The 21,809-nt window shown below is 40.1% G+C and overlaps 2 protein-coding genes across 4 annotated transcripts; both read left to right on the forward strand.

The window, feature by feature from the left end:
- Positions 1–778: 778 nt before the first annotated feature.
- LOC142388032 (capZ-interacting protein) lies at positions 779–16,448 on the forward strand. 2 transcript variants are annotated; one of them, XM_075472867.1, is made up of 6 exons: positions 779–935; positions 11,281–11,367; positions 11,468–11,539; positions 12,314–12,379; positions 13,129–13,332; positions 13,884–16,448. In XM_075472867.1, exons 1-6 carry the CDS (start codon positions 930–932, stop codon positions 14,268–14,270), a joined length of 822 nt encoding a protein of 273 aa, XP_075328982.1. In that variant the 5' UTR covers positions 779–929; the 3' UTR covers positions 14,271–16,448. The 2 variants fall into 2 exon arrangements, with proteins under 2 accessions (XP_075328982.1, XP_075328983.1); XM_075472868.1 differs by having other exon boundaries at positions 11,284–11,367.
- c15h3orf52 (chromosome 15 C3orf52 homolog) lies at positions 15,977–20,604 on the forward strand. Of its 2 annotated transcripts, none has more exons than XM_075472869.1 (7): positions 15,977–16,062; positions 16,712–16,786; positions 17,028–17,114; positions 17,250–17,382; positions 17,579–17,709; positions 19,263–19,333; positions 19,436–20,604. In XM_075472869.1, the coding sequence occupies exons 1-7, from the start codon at positions 16,012–16,014 to the stop codon at positions 19,629–19,631; spliced, it is 744 nt and encodes a 247-aa protein (XP_075328984.1). In that variant the 5' UTR covers positions 15,977–16,011; the 3' UTR covers positions 19,632–20,604. The 2 variants fall into 2 exon arrangements, with proteins under 2 accessions (XP_075328984.1, XP_075328985.1); XM_075472870.1 differs by having other exon boundaries at positions 15,980–16,062; positions 16,715–16,786.
- The last annotated feature ends 1,205 nt before the right edge of the window (positions 20,605–21,809 follow it).

Genomic DNA, 21,809 nt, shown 5'->3' on the forward strand with positions numbered 1-21,809 from the left:
CTAACTTTAATAGTGAGATAAATGTGGATAGTTAGAGGAGAACTACTTTAATCCAGCAGGTTTCTCATGCCCAGCACAATTACATATTGACTCGTTTATTACCCACCTGACACAGCCAAGTCAGGGAAGACAAAGGCCAGGCGTGACAAACTATTATCATCTAAATATAAGTTCAAATATTTTGGGACAAGGAGGGAAAATTAAAAATACCAACGTGTAAAAGTACATTTGGGGTTGCAAGGGTCCTTCAAGGAGTACTGCTACAGTCTTCCATGACTGAAATTTTCACGAGGCAGCTCACTCTTGCACATAGATATCAGAAGTGTTTACAATGGCTTTAAGAAGATGGTAATTGACCTTGACGTGCATGAAGTTTTGCTTTAGAGAAAGCAGGTATGTAGCATTCATGAACTATTAGACCACATTAATTGTTTTGTTGTAAATGGTTTGATGTAGGTGCAACATGTCTTCTGTCATTGTCACTATTTTGAGCGAAGAAAGCATGAAGTTTGCAATCCTTTTTGTTTTCATTCAAAAATTGCACCATCTAATGTTCTGGATCTAACAGAATCAAAACAGACTTATTCAATTAACAGCTGAATCATTCAGTGAAACTATTCTCCTGTGTCCGCCCCTCCTTCATCATCTGTTTATGGGAGGGAAAAAAAGAGGAAGTTTTATTTTGGAAGTCCCGAGAAGGAGTTTTGTTTTTATAACTTGAACAACTTGACGTGCCGGGGGAGTCAAACGTGCGTAAAAAGTTGTGCGCTCCTCCTCTACGTCCATCGGGCTGATTTGGCTCCAGATATAAACACAGAGCTGCTCCGTGTCTCTGCTGCGCACGTCTCCTCTCCTCTCAAGCAGCGCGTAGTTTGTTCCAAAAAAGCCGAAGCGGAGGGGGAAAAAAGATCTCTGGCGCATTCCCCAGGATGGAGGTAGAAACTAACTCTGAGTGTACCTCTTTGATGCAGCCTGTACTTGTAAGCCAGATGTTTTTGACATTTCATGGTGGTTTTGTGTTACCATAGTGTGGCTGAAAGTGAAACATTACATCACAGGTACTCAGTGAGTCACAGTGTTTTTGAAGATGTGTTTTATGATTGTGATAATCTTGGAGGAACTTGGGCCTATTTGTGCAATCTTTTATGTGTTTTTATGTGCAATATTTGAATGTTTTTAAAACAAATACTAGAACTTTAGATAGTCATGAGTATGTTGTTGTTCATTATGGTCCTTATAGTCCATCTCTGAACTGTTAGAATGTGTTTGACCTCTTATCACTAGCTGCATTTGGCACTTGTAATTTTAAACTCCTTTTAAAAGTTGACTTTGTTGTGTAAACACATGCGCTCTCATGCACAATCAGACATACAAATAGGGGCCACACCATTCACCAAAAGCAGCAGGAGTTTGCCTCTGTTACCAATACTGGCTCAGTGGGTTTCAGGCAAATTTCATAACAAGTGACCACAGTGTACAAGGAAGGAAATGGAGCTGATAGACCATCTGTCACGAGTCACTGTTTATGCACTGCAAATGTGTGGAGTGAATGCTATTAGCGATTTTCCCCAGCATAAGTATGCCGAGTCCTTTTTAGCCTTCCAAGTTCATCACAAAAGCCAAATTGTCTTTACCCACATGCACCGAAGCAAAAAATGAAAGGCGTGCTTCTGCATGATATAGGAGGACTTTTCCAGCCCCTCCAGTCGTGTTTTTCATGCCGGGTTTGCTCACAGGTTTGTGGCCTCCTCCCTTTTTTCATTTCAAATAATTTTGTGATTCATGAGAGTTTAACGTCATGTGGAAAGTGGAGAAACACCCAGTTTCTTTCCTTCATGGCACACCAGGGAACAGGTCTGATTTAGACCATTAAACTTAATATAAGAGTATGAAATGAAGTATTTTTGTGTTTCAATACGCTTTGAAGAAGGAATTTATGTGGGAAGATCCCAGACGTTGCCCTCTTCACCTGGAAGGAGAGATTGGTTCCTTCACATAGATTTATTTAGAAAAATATATATTTGTTGACGGTCTGGATGCATAAGCCATGCTAATTTTCCAGTCCATTATTCAGGATGATTAAGATATTTGTCTGTAGTTTAATTCAAAACCACTTTTTTCCTTAGCTGTGAATGTTGCCAGCTGTCCATACAGAGTTTTAGGGCAAGATTAACGCATGGAAATTCTTAAATTTCATGTTTCCTATGTTGGAACGAACAGCTGCCAATCAACAAACTGAAAAAGTTGTGCAGATGTGGGTGCATGTAACACACCTGAGGATTGTCAAAGTATGGGTGTGTGTTTTGTGGGGTAGTGTTTTTCTTTTTATGGAAAAACAACCCCAAAGTTGGAGCCGTGAGTATTTGGGATTGCCTTGCCAACCATCTGGTGAGCACATTTATTATGTAATGCATAGTAAACTTAATAGACCAATAACAGTCTGTACCAGCGACTTTGCTAATGAGTTGGTTTTTCCCCTTTTGCTTTGCTGCAGTATGTCATTTAAACAGTGTCAGAATGTGATTATGAACCAACTCTAACACCTTTACTCAGATACATGCAAGTACATCTTGTTAGATTGGATTTGTTTCTATGCAGGATGATTTTTTTCACCCCACCAAAAACATAACAGAAGAAACCAAACTGATTGTGAACTTTGGTGGAATGCAGAGCATCAGCATGAAGGGAAGCCTAAGAAAATGCAGCCTTACCTCAAAGCCAGAGAGATGTTATGGTTGGGCTTCTGTGGAAATCACATATATTTGTGTAAAATGTCTGCTTACTTCACAGCTACCAGAAGTTAATTTTGATTAGAGAGGCTTGTTAAGCTGAGCACATTGTGATAACAGCACAAACCACCAGCATCTCATATCATAGCATCTTTTAGCATATTTTCAACTTCACGTCCACATATTTGAACTGTATTGTGCTCTGATGTAAGCACTTTAAAACATCCCAAAGGATTTTATTTTCAACTGAGTCTCCTGCAGTTTGTCTCTTATTGTTGCGCAACACATTTGTTTTCCTTGAGAATGACAACGTAGAAATCAGAACAGGGTTTCTGTTTTTTCTATCTCAGTTGCACTACATTCATAAAGAGAAACTTGGACTTCTTTGTAGATCACTTGTGACACTGTTTAGTCTTGCTTTAATTTATATTGTCTGCCTCGGCATGAACAAAAAAGGATAGTAGAGAGTTTAGCCAGATTGAGTTGGTGGAAAAATAAGGAGTAAAAGGTGCAGTTCTGTTATGAAATATATGAGGAATATGCAGATGAATAAGACTTTACATTCAGCAGTTAGAGGGATGCACACAATGTGATTTGATTTAACATTACTGTTAATTTTCCATTAGATGTGAGGTTGTTAGTCTTAAATATATTTACTCTGCTGTCCTGTTGCAAACGTTTGTCTGTATTTGAACTGCATTATTATTGCAGCATTTGTTTCCCCTTTAAACAATGTTGCTGCCTTTAAGCTCACACTGTACATGCAGTGCATTTTGAGTTCTGCTATCTCTTGTGTTAGAGGCTTCTTCTCAGAGTCTCCTTCCAAAGCGTGTGGCGTGGGGAGATACTGACACTTATCTGTAAAATTAAACCACCCATGCTGTTTGCTTTCATGGAAGTTGCCCCACTTGAAATATAAAAGCTGTATACACCTGATTTAAATCACCATGACCAAACTGACAACTAATGTTGTCGCCATTAAAACTGGTTTGGTTTGAGCTGTCTCCAAACATCTGTTGAATTTTGTCAATATGATGTCTTAAAACAGGAGAAACCAGAAGAAAAATTTTGAGAACAATGAGCCATGCAAAGGAAGTGGAAATGACCTAAAACCCACATCATCGGAGCTTAAAACTTACTGTCAGGACTCCCAGCAGAACCGTTAACCCGTACCAGCTGAACCACCCTCTTCTAATTTTGGCATGTGGCCATGCTTTTTCCTTTTTTGGCAGAAGGGACTGCAAACATAAGTGCTGCAAGCTGCCTTTACTTACAAGTGCCATTTCCCCCAACCCCCACCCATGAGTAAAGTTTAGCATTCTACAGATGGCTGATATCGCAACTTAGGCCCCATCCACATGTAGCCGGGTATCTGGTAAAACGAATATATTTTTCTACGTTTGGACCTGTCATCCACATGAAAACGCATAAAAACGCACCGTAAACGAATGTTTTTAAAAACTCCGGGCAAAGTGAAGATTTTTGAAAACTCTGTTTATGCAGCTGCGTGTAGACAGAGATAACCGGAGTTTTGCGTTTTCGAACGTCACAATATGCGCCAAAACAACAACAAATCTGCTTAAAAGTCTAAAGTGCGACCTTTGTTTACTGAAGAAGCATGGATGCCTTCAGAACTGTGGTGGTTATTATTGTGCAGGCGCTGTTTACTGCCTTGATTTTACACGCCCAAGTCGTACTCCTCACTCCTGTCGCTGTCGGAATTATTACGTCCTCATATCGAGGGGCAGTCATGCGATCACCTGTCCGTGTGCTCAAAAAAGTGGCGTGCACACTTTATTATTTAGCTGACGAGGGCAGATTGCGCAAAACAGCAAATGCATTTGGGTTATCAAGACAGGTGAAAACGCAGATGTTCGGTTATGTGTGGTAAGAGTTTTTTTCGAAAACGAGGTAATGTGGATACAGATTTTTTTATAAACGGAGGGGGGGAAACATTCGGTTTTAAAAATACCTGGCTACGTGTGGACAAGGCCTTATTCTAGAGTCTGAATATTTTCATTTCACCAGAATTGCTCCTCTGAAATTTACTTTATTTTACTTTCACTTACATTCAAGTCACAACACAGGATGTTAGCCTACAAAATGCTTAATGGAGCGGCTCCCATCTGCTTGAATGCTCTTCCAAAGTCTTACGTCACAACTCGGCAGTGCCTACACCACGCTCAAGACCGTCCAGACTCTTTTCATGTGTCGTTCCACGATGGTGGAATGACCTACCGAGCGCGACAAGAACAGGGGCGTCCCTGAATATCTTTAAGAAGCTCTTCAGAGAGCATCTCCTATCCTAGCTCTTACCCTGAACTTCCCTCTATGCCTGCACTCTGTCTCTACACTGTCACCTCTGACAGAGCCTGACTGGTGGTTTCCTTCCATGTAGCTTATTGTTAGCTGTAATGTTATATCCTCATGTGTAATTCGCTTTGGATAAAAGCGTCTGCTAAATGCATAAACATAAACATACTGTAGTACTGTGAAGAATTGCGATTTTTAGGTAATTCTGGCTTGGCAGACAGGTGTTTCCTGTCAGTATCAACGGTAAAATGTTTTGTCCCTTCAAGTCAATCTTACTGAGTTTTCGAGCTCAACTGTGTGGCCTTTTTGGAAGCAGTTCTTTTAAGCTTGTATTGTGCTAAATCACCATGAATCATTCCACGTTATTACTACGATGGTCTAAATAACAGAAGCACTACTTTGACAGTTGCGACAGGTTGAATCTCACCGTGTAGCATAGCTTTTAGTGGTGGTGAGGTAAAGCCGAGAAACGGAGGAGGGAACACATCGTGGAACATAATTAGGTACTCTGATAGCACCGTTTTAGGTCTTGAAGATAGAGGATATTTTTCATTGTGTTAACTAGGGTCCCTGCTTCCTTCAATCATATCTAATCTCCTTCCTGCAAGATGTAGGAGAAAGAGACATACCGGTAAGTATGGTGGAGCTGAATGTTACAAAAAAGCAGCGATTGGTTCCTTTATGTCACGATAAAACTGACCGAATGACTCGAGAAACACAGACAGATCATTGACGAGATACACTGATATGAGAAAATTGATTCATTATTTTAATCACAATCTTTGGTATGCAGCTATACAGAGATGATTCGACGCCTTGTGGCAGCCTGCAGGAACTACATAGCTATGAAGTCTTCTTCTGCGCAGCTTGGCCTCAAAGCCAAACATCGATTAACTGTCCAGATGGTTTTTGTCCTTGTTAGATGACAGTGGATGGGAATACCAGAGCATCATGTGGAAATTCCCAGTTTTTCATATCGCTCTTCAAACATTTGGGGGAGGCAGTCCCTACTGTAAGCTATTAGAATTTACTTAACTACTGTTTCTCATCATTCACTCTCAACAAGTCAGTTTATGTATCCCAGACTGTTGCCATGCTGAAGCATCACATTGGATTCTGTCATCAGCTTACACATCTTCCAAATCTGTCTATCAAATTGCAGTTTGAAAAGTTTTATAGTCTCTCGGGGTCTTAACACATTCATTATTTAACAAAAACATGTGGTGTGTCTTTGTGAGTTTTAGTTTCAGTACATCTCAATTATTTTCCCTGCCTGTGAGCGTTTGTTTTACTTCATATTCGTCTCACCAGTATTCATGTACCAGTCTGTGTCAGTAGCACCACCCTATTCCCTCTCGTGGATGAGTTTACCTCATATGTCTGCTCGAGGACCGCATTGTATGTGAAAACAGAAAATCAGTGCCAGTCAGAGCAGTGGAAAAGTGAGATATTCAGATGAAGTCAGGTTCTAAAAACACATAATGTTTTCCTGGAAAGGCAGCAGGCATGAAAACGCCTGTTTTGCTTTTTTACCGCTGAACAAGTGTAAGCAGAGTGGAGCTGCTCACTGTGGTGGTTTCTCTCTGGCAGAACTTGCTGATTTGTGAAAACAAAATCTGCGGCCTCAAACCTAAGCCAGAACACTGGGGGAACTTGATGAACAAGATTTAGCTGAACAGCTGTATGTTTTATCCATTTTGACCCACAGAGATTGGCTGCATATGAGGCCGGCTGTATTCTGAGAGATCTTTAGTCATACAGCATCTTTACCTGCTCTGTGAAAGATCGCAGGGTCTGCTGCTCTCTGATTGCTGTTGTTACATCAATAAATATGTTAGAATTTACTGAATCTAATATCATGTGCTTCTTCTATCTCGCCTCTGGAAATGGGAATCACGGGAACAGACAATAACAGGCTTTGTGCGATTGGTTTGTGTCTGTTCTTCTTCCACATCTGCTGGTCATACCGCAAACCTCGTGTCTCTGTCCACAGCCAGGAAATAAAGACACTCGTAGGGAGTTTATCTCAACCAAACACAGATCGCAGAACATGTTCTGTGCAAATCTTGCACCTTTTGCAAGTATTTTTCACTTTGAATATTTCAGATTAAACTGTTTTAAAGTAAAGCAGAGGCTGCAGACAGTCGGTGACATCCACATATAATGTTATCTTTAAATTGAATTAGTCGATATTATCCCCGACTGTTTGGATTTACATTGTTTTATCAGTAACAGCTGTTCTTTCAGGTCTAAAGTCGGAGTTCAACGCTGACTGTATTTACTTATTTATTCATGTTTAACTTCCACACAGGCCTGTTTTTAGGAAAACTTCAATCACATGGTTAAGGCACTGTTTTAAGAAGTTCTTTTTTTTTAAGTCTTCTCCTTGTTTAGACATGCTCAGTTACTCCCTATGCTCGACTGCAGTATGTTTCAGATGTGGTCTAGCATATCCAGGGACGCTCTCTGAGGAGCTGAGGGGTTACAGAGCAGAGCTGTGATCGAGACTCCCTGAACAGCTCTGGGGCTTTTTCCCAGGCCTAGAGCCCCAGAAATAGTTTGCCCTGCTCTCTCCTACAGAGAAACATAGTTTCCCACTCTTTCAGAGCCGAGCATGGGGTCCCAGCTGACTGAAGCATGTGTAGTACTGATAAGAAACTCTAGGTCTCGTATAGTTCAGCGGATTATTCTTCCACTTTGTCTTGCCAGTTACACAGAGGATGAAAGAGTTTGTGAACATATCATAAACTGAACTCTTTAAAAGAAAATGATAAGCTAGCAAATCAATTGCAGTAGCCACCCAATATATTCTCCACTGCCAGGCTGAAAACAAAATAAAAAGACAAGATTTTTACATTAAAAGATTTTCTTTTCCTCCCTTATAGCATATTGAAATACATCCAAGATGATATTGTGAGGATTAGTTGGGCTCAAATTGTTAAAGTGGTTTTGGGAGCACGAGACGTGATTCTCACACATGGTTTGGCCTCCACAGAATCCAAACCTGAACCCTGTTGAGAAACTTTGGGATGTGCTGGAGAAAACTTCGCTGTGGTGCAACTCTCCCATCATCGATGCACGATTTGGGAGGGAAATAATTGCCACTCTGAACGAAAATGGATGTTTTGAGTTTGCATAGGCTTAACTGCATTTCTGACTAAAGTGAATCTTGCTGACCTGTTGAGCAGGCGGTGTATATAACACCATGGTGTTTCTTTAGCTCAGCAGAGTGAGAGCAGGGCTCACAGTGAGGCCCATCTTTTTCAGTTGCAGTCTTGGTCCCAGTTTAAAAAGATTGCCTTTAGACAAAGTTAGGTGGGATGAGTTTCACTTTTGAAGAAAATTGAACCCAATTTTTAAACTCTACACACTGTTCAGACATCTTTTAGGCATGATTAAAACGATCGTGTCTCTGTGAAGCCAGCAGAAAATGAGCTGATGTCTGGGCTTAGAACTGACATGCCAGGAGATTTGAGAAGCTTGTCCAAACCTTGTCCTAGCACCAGTCACCAGTCATGGGCTCCACTAAGCAGCTTCCTGGCACTCTGAAAAGGTAAATTATTGATGACCACAATGATCTCTTAATGGTTTTCTCTGACTTTGGAGTTTTCCAGAACTGATTGAAGTATGCTACAAAGAGAAATCAAAACCTTTGTCTGACTTCAAAAAGCCTTCAGTAAAATTCAGCAGACTCTATAAGGTTGGTTCTGCTGTGCAGCCAAACCTGGACGGATACAACTTTCATGTAAATGAAAATCTAAACAGGCCTGATGCATGTTAAAGTCAAATTGACTGAAGTTGTAGCAAACATTTTGACAGCATTGAGCATTCATCATCAAAAGAAGTCAGACAGTGACAAGGGCAACATTGCACTGGTAGAGGGAAAAATGGATTCAGTTCAATATCCTTACATTTTGGAACTTATCATATCAATAAAAACATGAAAAGAGGAAGGCTTCTTCAGTATAATAATCTGAAACACATCTCAGAATCCGTAAAAGACTAAAGGGGTCCAAGCAGAATGCTTTACAACTGCCCTCACAGTCCTTTAACATCAACGTAACTGAGGGTCTTTGGATATTATTTTCAGGGAGATAATCTCTGGTATATTAAACCTTCTGCAGGAAGATGGGATTCGAGTTTACCAAACGATATTTCAAAGACTCTTGAGTACATAGAGAAAGCATTTGCAAGCTTCCAGGGATGTTAAAGAGTTCTGAACGTGATGTTGCTCTGTGCAACTTTCTGTTCGTGTTGTTTTGAAACTGTAAACGTTGGAAACAGAAAAGTACTTTTGCTTGAAATATTAAATAAATGTTCCATTTTTTCCCTTTTTGATCAGGGGTGCTCTGACTTCTGCAGCCCACTTAACTATTGGCTATGAGAATGCAATTCTGTAGTCCTAATGTAATTATTCTGTGGAATTATTTTATTTTACATTAAACACGAATAACATCCTGTCTGTCATCACGTGCACTGTATGCATGGTAAGTGTGTGTCATTGGGAGTTTACATCGGATCTCAAGTCCTTTTCGCTCTGCATTGAAAGCTCATTAAAGATAAAGACTCACTTTGAAAACACACAAGGAAGAACATAATGGCATCCAAGTGACTTCTTCTGAAATTATGCAGCTGTTAAATGGTTATCATTGCTGGACCCTTTATGCCACATTTTAAAGCCCCTATTGTGAGTAGCTGATCAACATGTGCAGAGTTTTATCGTTGCTGCGCCTGAACAATGTTCCCTCCTTAATATTAGAAAGCAAAATGCTGAACCAAGCTACAGCATACACACTGAAATGGGAAAAAGCTTTCCTCATCCAAAACGTCTGAGCAACAACTTAAACAAAGAGCCCTGCTTCCTTTGCTTGCACTGTTGTGACTTGAGTTTGCTTTGGAAGGGGCGTTTGTTTTTGAAGGACAGGAAAGTGTTAACAATTAGAGGTTACAAAATAATAAAGAGGCGGGTGGGTGGTCCCTGGTAATTGCTGTTTATCGCATACGAGAAAGGAGCGCACAGGAAAGGGGTTGGTATGTGGATCAGGAGAACACAGAGAAGCCTGAGCTCAGACACTGTGGGGCTCGATGGTGCTGTGTCAGACTTGGGTGGAGGGAACAAGGTGGTGAGGTCATGTGGACAACAAGGGGGAAAAGGGAAAATAAAGCGTGTGATTAACATGTGGTATGTGTATCTGTGACGCATGGGAGTGTGAATACATCTGTGTTTTCAAAGGCAATGGTCCAAAATGAGCAGAGCGGAGGTGGGTGGGAATGAGGAACTGGGAGTGCACACCCAGGAAATGTGACAGAACTGGCAGCTGTGAGAAGATGCACAAGCTTTCCGTGGTCAATAAAAGAAAGATGGAAATTTATTGTAGAACCAAAGCCAGAGAGGGAAAGGGTGGGGCCCCACAAGCAGTGTCTAAGATGCAAATCATTAAATGGCAACATGATGCATGAGAACTTGCACAATCCTGCAGACATATGTAAACAGATGCCTTGACCCATTGGCAGTCCAAAGACTTAGTGCAAAAATTAAAAAAAGAATAACACTACAATGTTTTCAGAGCTTTCATTCTTGCAAATTCCTCCCCGACGCCAACTTATCACTTCGGCCACAGATATGTGGAGTGAGTTACAGATTATGAAAGGGAAGTGCGGAGGAGGGCTGTGCAGCAATCAGCTTGGGAATAGTGTGAGAGACGGAAAGTAAAGGGGCTAAGAAGTGATAACAGTTTGAAGCAGCAAGGACAGGTCGCGGCTCTCACAGGCAGCAGTGTGATGCTAAACAGCTGCCGAGGCACGGCTCACTTCCTGTGCTCCTCTCCTGAAGACAGTGCTGAACCAGACATACTGGTGGCATCCTTCCTGTATGAAAGTCATTCTCCTTGCAATGTTTCTCAACTTGTCTGCGTTTTCTTGTTGAGGAGAAGGAAGTGAAATATTTTCGCTATTTTAGAATGTCAATTATGTTCTTCTGCTTATAATGATTAATGGTAAGATATCCAGCAAACCACTCCTCAGTGTGACAATATTCACACGGTCAAAGTTCACAGTAAAAGATTGAAATGATGGATGTCAAACAAGCTGATTTCCCACGCTCTTTTTTATTTACTTTATACTTGAAATCATTTTTGAGCATTAAAGTTTTCTAATGTACTTGAGCATGTGTCGAGGCTATTGTTCAAATGAACTATTTGCCCAGTTGTTTGGTTGACTTGTTTTCAATTTATTTTAGAAGGATTCTCCATCCAAGCCATCTGTGGCTGAGCTGGCTGGAAAGTTGAAGGGTCATATTCATCCAATGCCAAACTCAAATGATGAGGTAACTAGAGTACAAATTTTTCATATCGAGTGGTTTGTCAATTCTTAAACCTTGCTTGTGAACACAGATTTTGCTTCTTCCCCCTCCTTTTTCTCTGTAGTCGCCATTTCGAAGACGACCTCCGTGTTCCCTGAAGTTGCAAAATCAAACACATGATAATGGAGAGTCAGATGTAAGTCATTTTGTTCTGTGGTACTTCTGGTATCTAGAGATTTTTAGGGAAGTCCCAGAAAACAAACTAAGTATTGTTTCCTTTTCATTTCAGCCTAAAAAAAATGTTGCAAATTCTACAATTTTGATTCTTTTTGATGAAAAACCAGGAAATTGCTGCATTATTTTCCCCTACAGCAGAGTGACTTACCCGGAAAGCCCCTCTGTGCATTATTATACCTTCCAATGCTTAGGCTATGTTTCAAAATATGGGTGTTTGCAATGGTCAAAGCAAATCCACACTGTTTGAAGGAAAGCGAGAGATAGAAGAAAAATTCTGTAAAAGAAAAAATCAAGGGAATACAAGGTGGGATATATTTAAAAAACTTAGAAATGTGAAGAAAAGCAAATGAATTAAGAACAATCATACAACAGGTGACTCACTTAGCATTTATCTGCTCTGCCTGCGCAGAAAGAAGATGCACTCGTGCCCCTTTCTTACAGTACCATAAAAAAACTGAAGAAACAAAGATTTCTGATTTCTGACATTATTTGTGGCATCTATTCAATTCAATTCAATTCATTTTTATTTATATAGCGCCAAATACAACAAATGTCATCTCAAGGCACTTAGATAGTAAGTCCAATTCAAGCCAATTGGAATTCAATTCATTGTAATCATAATTATTCATAAAATCTAATATATCTAATTCGATTTCAGTGCTTACCAGGACATATACTTACTGTGGGGTATATATATTTTTGTTATAATTTCTGTTCCTGTTTTTCCTGACAGAAATCCATCTCTTCCAGTCCTTTTAAAACAAAGACGAAGAACTCCACCAACATTGGGAAACTGCAGGTTGGCAAATATGTTTGATTCTTTTTGTGAGTGAGCAAAAAGCGGGGAAAAAAAAAAACGATGTGTTATTATACAAGTGGCATGTAGTACAGCCAGGACATTTAAAATATTTAAATCATTACTGCCCCCAACTGTTGTGTTTGTGCTGGTGCCGGAGCTGCTCACATACACAGGAGAAAAGGGAGGGGCTTACCCCAGATGCCACAATCGGCTCAGATTAATGAGCTAATGGGATGAAGGGCCACAGACGCTCTGGTGAGGCTCTAACTCGTCACTCTAGGTCCTTTAGTTAGCAGTTTACAAAGTGGGCAGCCATGGGACAAAAGGGCTGCAGATTCTCCCTCTTTCTCTTCTCCCCAGTGCAGGTAAGTACAATCTTCTGCCTCTGGGTTTTGGGTATTTGGTTTTTGTGAGTGTAACAGTTGAAATGGAGTTTTCTTCTTGCAGTGAGCTTCCAAAGAGGAAAGTTGGCAGGTGTAAACAGAGCAATGTCTCATGTGCAAACCTGGAAAATGATTTTTATTGATGCGATTTATTTCAAGGACAAAAAATGCTCTCTTTGTGGAACATTACCTTGTAAAAAAAAATCTCTCTTGATGAACTGAATCATGTTCTGAAATAATCTGACGTTTTGCAAAGGCAGTCTCAGGTTTTACCTCATTTTTTGTTTGTTTATCAGTCATGAATTTGCTCCAAATCTAACTGAGACCATATTGCCTTGGCTCCATTTTCTTGCCTTGTCTCTGCAGGCCAACCTCGCTCTGTCGCCCACTGCTCTGCTGCCTTCACCCAAGAGCCCTGAGCTAAAGCTGCAGCCGGCACCGTTGTCCCCCACCACACCCTGCAGCCCACTGAGCCCCACTCTGCGACTGCCACATCAGTCCAGCGAAGAGGAGGACCCCATCAGCTTCGACAGCCCCCCTGAAGGCACTCCACTGCCGAGCTTCAACAAAGTGAATGCAACTGCACAATTCACATCAGTCCGACAATACTAAGGCCACACAGACGTTTGCAGAACCTTCTTATCTGAGATTATTTTGGTTTAAGCACACTAACTTGAGTAGATTAGTAGTCTTATCGTCCATATATTTGTAAGTTTTTACCACAAGCTCTGAGTCACTGATAAACAAACATGCGCAGCCCTTAAAGTCTTTCTCACGCTTCTCGCCGAGTGAGCTATGATGTCACAGCCGGGCACATGCACGTCCTCCCCACTGACGTGTTCTTCATTGGACATTGTGCATCTTCAGTTTAAGCAGGTGTGAGATAAGCTGGAGCAAGATGGTGGATTAAAGATGTAATCCCCTTAGCCTAGTTAGAGTCCCTGTGTACTGTTTGTTTGGTGTTTCTCACGCAAACTATTGATTAAATTCAGACTGTTACCAGAAATCATTTGAGCAAACAGGATAACTGATATTTATTAATATTAATTCCTTTAAAAACACTTAAAACTCAAAACTTGTATTAAACATCATCTAAATCACCTCTTGGTTCTTTTTTACAGACTCGTGCACGATTATCATTCAAGAGGCGTCCGCCCACGAGGCAGCACAGGAGGTCGGCCGGAGAGGAGGTGGGCGCTGCTGGGAGTGACCGGTCACCATGTGAACCGCATGCGCCAAAAGAAAATGGGGACAAGGACCAGGTTTTTGACAACCTGATAGAGGAAGCTGAATACAGGCAGCTGGGTCGTCAGAAAGAAGCCGAAAACAAGGATGAGGACTGTGAAAAGATTGAGGCTGATGGAGCACAGAGTGACCCAGACGACAGGGGACATCCGGAACAGGAAGTGCAAAAAGTCAAGTGCACACAGGCTTTGGAGGAGGAACAGAAACCAGAAGCTGAGCAAATAAAGGATGATATTAAGACTGAAGTGGGGCAGACATCTTAGAGAAAGTGAACTGTGAATGTTTACGTTAAGGAAAAAAAAAACAAAAAACTAAGTTATTCATTGCTTTGACTAAGAAAACTCCTCTTTAACAGTTAATCGGTCTCAAATGTCTTCATTACTGCTACTTTAAGGCCCTTTGTCCCCGTCTCCTGGCTGTTTATAGAACAGGTCTATGAGCACTGGAGTCAGGAGAAGCAGATGTTTTCTGCACATGGAAATGAGTACGACTGGTGAAGCTGGATCACGGGAGGTTTCTTTCATGTCCCACCATGTCTGCATGACACCTTTTTTTTTTATAACATTCCCTTTTTTTTAAACAAATCAAAGACTTTGTTTAGAGTGCATTTCCATTGAAGCGGTCTGTGCCACATATTCAGAACACTGAAAATACTGAATGCCGGGCTAGCAAAGGGCAAAATTACAAGTAGATCAGTTAAATGTTTGAAGATATATAAATGTCTGTTATCAAACAAAATCACTTTGAGTGAGATTATAAGCTTTGCTTAGTTGATGTACAGTATGTTATTGTATGTTTCAGCTTGTCTTGTATGCAGCCAAATATAAACCCCACAGTGCTACTGTATAGTAGCTAATGTCCTCAAAAAGGTTCAAATAAACTGCTTTCCCATTCTGTAAAGAACACCTAATATTACATGTTGTTTGAGTCAAACTTCAGGACAATACTGATGTACTTTGGGCTCGCCAAGGTTGCATTTTAAAAGGGGAGGTCATTCAATGAGATACATATGCAGATCAGAAAGCTGCTGTACAAATGAAAAAGTCTCATACAACTGATGTTTTGCTTTATTAGTGGCAGTTTGCGCACAATAAGAATTGTATTTGTGTTTGCAAAAGGCACAGGGTAGTCGATCAGACATCAAACACACTGAATGGTTTTAGAGAGAGCTGTAGCATAAATCATTTACTCTAGATTTACTGCCGATCGCTTTCTAATACTGTGTGTACCTGCAGAGCATTGCTGTCACCTGTCGGCCTCTGCTGGTAAATTATAACAGCAGTTATTAAAAAAAAATACAAACTACAATGTAGTTGATCAAATACCTTCATAGTTGTCTATAATCATACTTAATAAAGAAAATTATGTGTTCAACTCATGATTATGGCAGCTTTTTAATGTAAAAATGTAAATAAATACAGAAATGATAGAGATTATATTATATTATACAGAAATACAGAGGCATTTGGACTGAATACCTGGACGGAGGCGATTTTCTCAACATATTAATGGTCATAGCTAAAGTAGTTATCACCTGTTGTCCGAGTTTGATTGCATATCGTGTAATTATGCAAATTTGAACAGCCTTTCGGACACATTACTAGGGGAAACTGGCTGACATGGGATACTGTAAAAAAAGCCCAGACGTTACGCTGCAGGTTGAGAAACAGCTGGGCTGTCTGTGAATGCCGGAGTTGTGTCATTATTCTTTCACTTTTGTTGCGCTTCTTGTTCTCGGCACCGCCTCCACTCAGACCAGTTAGTCAACTTAACCGAGACTTGGAAACAAACTCACTTGACACTTAAGAGGGGAAAAAGGTGTGGAAGAAGACAGTCGTTGCTTTGTCTAGAAGAAGATTTTTACCCAAGGTGTCGGCTCAGAAATGATGAAGACCCCCACCTGTTGTCTTTGAGAAACTTTGGACTCTTGGAGACGTTTGCGGTCAGAGTTTATTTCTCAGCATTAAGCCTGTCGGCGGAGGGAGCTTCCGGGTTCCCACCAGCATGGACATTGGGATAGAACTAAGAAATGTGGAGAACGAAGCAGCAACTTCGGTAAGATAATGACATAAATAAGATATGTCAAATATAATTCTCAGTTTCAGTAATCGTAGCCATGAGTGACACAAATAATTACTAGTTATTTTTAAAGTCAATTAATCCAATTCCCCTTTAATGTGCTGTGTGCCTTTGCATCAGTAATAGAAATCTGCTGCTTGTAGTTTTTACTGTAGACCACAGCAATAAGGAAAAGGTGTTATTTTGAGTTATTAAATAAGGAAGTCAGCTGGTGGGCAAGTCGGCAATAAACCTTAAGTTTAAAAAGCATGTGATTGTTTATAACCCTGTATAGATGTTGGGATGATGTTTGTCTAACGCTGGATAGAATCTCCTCCCATGTATACCTAAGCGCTTAAATAAAGCTCCATTCAAATCTTCAACTGTGTCTCTTTGTATCCTGGGAAGATAGTTTAATCTTTCTTATGATATCTGTTCAGTAATTCATCATTTTCTTCTTTTCTACTTTGATATTAGAGCAAACTTTCAACCTTTGAGCTTTAAGTCCTGGTAGTGTAAAACAAGCTGCTCTGTGATATCATCTTGGGTTGGTTATTCACGCAAATTTTTTTTATGTTTTATAGATTAAACAATAATAACTCAATAAACTGTTTTTATTTCTTTTCATGGGGATATTTATTCACAGAAGATGGCAGATATTCCAGACGGCGTAAAAGTGAACGCTGACGACACAGAGACAGATGTGTTTCTGCCCGTACCGGTGAGCTTTTATCAATGTTGTGCTCTGCTGTTTGGTTTTATTCAGTTATTTTCAACATGTTCAACACACTAAGGTCAGCCCGCACATTTATTTTTAAAAGTATGACATTTCTATTCAGGTAATGAAGGTCATGTAGCTGCACTCTTTAAAGAGAAAGAAACAACACACTGTCCCACTGACAGATGATGCAATCCAATGATAGAAAGAAGAAGTGACACAGGCCTGTTTTGTCCTTTTTCAGGTTAGCAGTAATGGGGAGATACCAGGTGATGACCACAGAACAGGGGGTCTAAGGAATGGAGGAGATAGAAACAACACACGTCTGGAGGTACATAAGAAGCTCTTTGTTTGGTTATTGGTATAAAGGATAGTCTCCCCGCTGCTTTGACCTCTTGTAGTATCTAACTTGCTTCCTCACAGACTGCAGCCACATATTAACAATTCAATTTTATTATGCTTTTAGAATAGTTCTGTTTCCAGGATAAAGAAAGAACTGCGTGAGAAAGTCTTTTGGAAAGTCAGACTGTGGATGATTATCCTTTTCATCTTTGTCCTCATCATTGTGGTGATTCTCATCTCCCTCGCTTTGTGCTCAGGTAAATGATCTCTTGGTTTGTATCATGACTCCTGCTACGTTCTGCCAGATTAATTACTCTTTAAAAGCTTTATACATAAAAGCACAATTGAAATGTGAGTGTAAGTTATTTTGCAAAAGCACTGACTTTCAGGACTTTCAGACCTTTTGAAAATGCACTATTTACTGATTTTAAGGCTTTTTTTTTTTTTTAACAGTAATCCATGATGATGAAGATGAAAAGTTTGACCCTTCGTTGTTTAAAATTCCTCAATATTTCAATGGAAGCTTCCAGATGCAAAATCTCTCTTTCACTGAGAGTGAAAAACCTGCAGAGCTCCAAAACAAGGTACAAGTAATTCCTGTCTGCATTTAAAACGATGTATTACACATTAACCTGTATGAAGAACTCACTGTATAGGCACAAAATAGCCTGTACAAAGATCTTTCTCACAATCACTCCATTATTAACATGCTATAATGTTCAAAAACATTACTTTTCTTGCACTGCACGTGGCTGCAGCCTCTCTTTTCACCTTCTGAAACTCTACTATGACTTCAGGCTAATTTGGCCTGGATTTTGACGTTCCCAGAAAGTAAAGCAACTTGTTAGAAGAAAGGGGAAAGATTTAAAAAAAAGCATTTTATCAACTTACTGACAGCTTACTAGATAAATGAACCAGTGTGCATAATTTAGTGACATCCAGCAGTAAAGTTGTGGATTTTCAACCAAGCAGGTATGAAAAAGTACAGAGTCTGAAAATAACCATCTTTATGTTTGTGTCTGCTGTAGTAACATCACAGGGTGAGGGGAGGGCACATTTAAAATACTCTTTCTGGCGCCATGATAACACAGCAACTCTTCTTTTCTTCACTCTTTTCATGCAACTGAACACTAATGAAAGGAATTTAATTACTGTTTGACTTTTATATCAATAGATCCACCTAAATAATACACACTGATATCTTAAAGGCTAAAAAAAAAGCCTCCTGAAGATGCTTGTGTGTTATGTGTTTAATGGCAATATGAATGACTATGTTAAGAAGACAAGAGTAGGTTAAATATGTTTGCATTACATAGCGCTTTCCATTACAATAACAACACTGTGGTTACACTAAAAACATACAGTAAGCCTCATAGTAAAGCACCTTTAGTAAAGAATTACATAAGAATATAATCTCAATATCACAAACTTTTTACAGTAAGCTTAAAGGGGAACTCCGGGGCATTTGAAGCGCATTTCCATTGCTAGAGGTTGTCAAATACTGATAGTAGGACACAGAGAGGTGCAAATCGGCGCTCCCTGTGTGGAGATCGCGCTGTTCGCTCAGCCTGTCATGCGAGGCTAATACGTGGTGGCTAGGGGCAAGCGCTAACCCTTCCACGTAAAACAACAACTTGCACACTGCAGAAACGTCACACCACTTTATAAACCATGTGACAATAAAGTCACAAGCCTTACCATCAAAACCATATGCATGGTTCTCACATTACTGGCATGGGGACGTTACAAACAACTTTATAAACAGCATGTCACTCACCGGTTAGTTGTACGCTCGCGCATGTGAAAGCCCAGAAGAGTCGATGGACGATAATCCCATATACAAAACAATTATCTTCTCTAGAAAAACTGCGTTCAAGTATTTAAAACATTACAACAATACATGCCCAGTAATATTGTTGTAATGTTTTAAATACTTGAACTGGGTGACTTAATCTTGTAATGACGACTGTTTGATAATATTATATTCATGATATAATTTAAGTGAAAGAAAAAACTGGAAGAATGTTTTTACAGAGAATACAAATTGAATGTTTTTGAGAGCAGACTGAAGCTCTCAGTAAATGAAAAGTCTATCACTCATTGTTTGCTTGTGCATTTTTCTACCTGCCACACCCAGCTGGCCGAGCTCTACAGATCCTCTCCTGCCCTGGGGCGATACTTCTCTAAAGCTGAGTTACATGCTGCCAGGTAAACGCACAGCACACCGCAGTGGTTGCATATGCTGTTTTTTTTTTTATCTGCCACATGAAACAATGGAGGAACTTCAGAACTGTTTCCCTTTCTTTGCAGGAATGATTCAGTTGTCATTGAGTACGAGCTGACTTTTGTTTTGCCGGAAGAGCAACAGGAAGAGCTGAGAAACTTTACTCTGAGCAGGGAGATGGTGTACAACGTGTTCAGGCAGTTCCTTTATGAGCAGGAGCCACTGGAGTCTGGCATGACGTATATTGATCCAGTTTCCCTAAAGATGTCTTCTGCAAACTGATGACAAATGTTCCCCAAAAAAATACGACACCGAGCAAACAGAGTGACACAATTTTACAAACTATGAGTTTGCACATCCAGTATCTTTACCACAGGAAGCTACATGCCCACACACCCACAAACACGTTCAGTCATGCGAATGATCTCAGTTGGTCAGGTTTTTCTTGTTGTATTTCAGATCTTATTTTGTATTGTTGTGCATCGTTCACGTCTAAGGGCATTAGTTTAAATGTTTGTGTTGTAAATTTTATATGAATTTTCTGATATTCACTGTGATTTCATGTATGAGCATTTGTACATGAGGAAAACTTCCGTGACAAGCTGCTTGTTGACGGAGAAAGCAAGTGTTTATATTTAAATATCTGTGCAGTTATCTTGCGTCACCTGACATTTGCAAATGCTGACTGGGATGCATTTGCCTACAGTGTAACAAACTGTAGAAATGTTCAGCTTCTGAGGACACTGCTGGAAAATTTCTGTCCTATTTTCTGAAGCGATGGTTGTGCAAGCCCATTTAAAATATGGGCTTGTGTTGCACATCACACATTTACACCAGTTTTTATCTGGCGTAACAGTTGAACCCTGTTTTCCCTCAGACCCAAATGTGTTTTGAATATTCTCTGAGCAGTAGGGGGCGTGCATGTCCCACATGCTGAAAGTTCCTCTTTCCCGTAGCAATGAATTACACGGACATTTTCCACCCGAGTAAGGACAAGTATGAGGTTATTGCGGTTCATAGCATTGGTGGTAAATTATTCACATTTTCAGCAAACACAACTGTGTCATTACATCAGATTGCAAACTTTTCATATCAGCTCCCGGCACACAGTGATCCTCACCTCATCTGGTTGAAATCTGTAATCTACACAAGTTATCCTGTTTAATTGTAAATTCTGCAGTTTAGCCCAAAAAACTGGCCAAGTCTCAACCTTCCAGCTGGCAATAATGTGAATAAATATATACTGACATAGGAATGACCTTTCTTTCTGGTGGCTAAATTTAACATAAAATATGTCTGTGTCAGGTTTCGGGGTTGGGGGGGTGAAGGTGGGAAGGTAGGACACGGACTTACAAAAACAAGGAAGATTTATTAACAAAAAACAAAGTAACAACATAAAACGCGGCAGAGCCGGAGAAAAACGGAGCTATAAACAAAACAAAAGAACATGGCATGGAATAAATACTTATCTTAGAAAACCGTGGAACTCATGGGACGTGGGAACCTTAGCGTGGATTTTGAACTTGACATTAAACAAAGATCCCGCCAAACTGAAAGGGGAGGCAGGAAACTAAATAGGGAGTGAGAGTGATTGGGGAGTGAGTGCAGCTGAGGGAAAAAAACACAGGTGAAGTGAGTGAACTAATAAACAGAGTGCAGGGAAACTAAAATGGCAAAAACTAAACATGGTGTGACACACAAACATAACCTAAAACATGAAACTAAAAACGTGAGTCCATGGGTGTGACAGTCTGGAAACATCAGCTCACTGTTGAAGGTATCCGAGGCAACAGTGAAAAAAATTCACTGCAGAATATCTTGGAAACGTATAATAATTGGTAGATATAGTAGATCATATACAGGGAGGTGCAACAACGTCAAAAAGTGTTTCCATTTGCCCTTTGTTCCCAAACCATTAACATCTTAGCCTTTCTCTGACTTTCGAGCTGGGACCGATGGGCCTTTGTTGCACACAAGCGAGGTTCCTACGCCTTGTTTCCATGTATGTATTTGTTTGGTCCCTAATTTATGGACTATGCCTGCTAGTGTTTAACATTTGGAAATGCACAATGCTTTTTTCACATGAATGAACTTCACCACAGTAATAGGAGAGGCTAATATTAGCAGATTTCCCATCCAGTTTGTAGAATATAAACACGAAATTACCACGACAGAACACACTTGTAAAGTAAAGTGGGAGGGTCTACTCAGCAATATTTTTTTAATGACAGATGTTAAAAGATGTGTGAGCTCCAATGAGAGCACTCATGTGTTAGGAAGCTTCCCACTATTTTAGTACCAATGTTGGCTTAATAGATCTGTAAAGTTTTTGTTTAATTATGTTTGAAACTTAGCGATCAGTTTGACTGTAAAGATGATTTGTTTTCCTGTTCACTACTTCATTCATCAAACATATTGGCAACGGTCTTGCTCCTTATTTAAATCAGAATAGGGAGATCT

This window comes from Odontesthes bonariensis, chromosome 9 (genome assembly GCF_027942865.1).
Source record: "Odontesthes bonariensis isolate fOdoBon6 chromosome 9, fOdoBon6.hap1, whole genome shotgun sequence".
Taxonomy (NCBI): Eukaryota; Metazoa; Chordata; class Actinopteri; order Atheriniformes; family Atherinopsidae; genus Odontesthes; species Odontesthes bonariensis.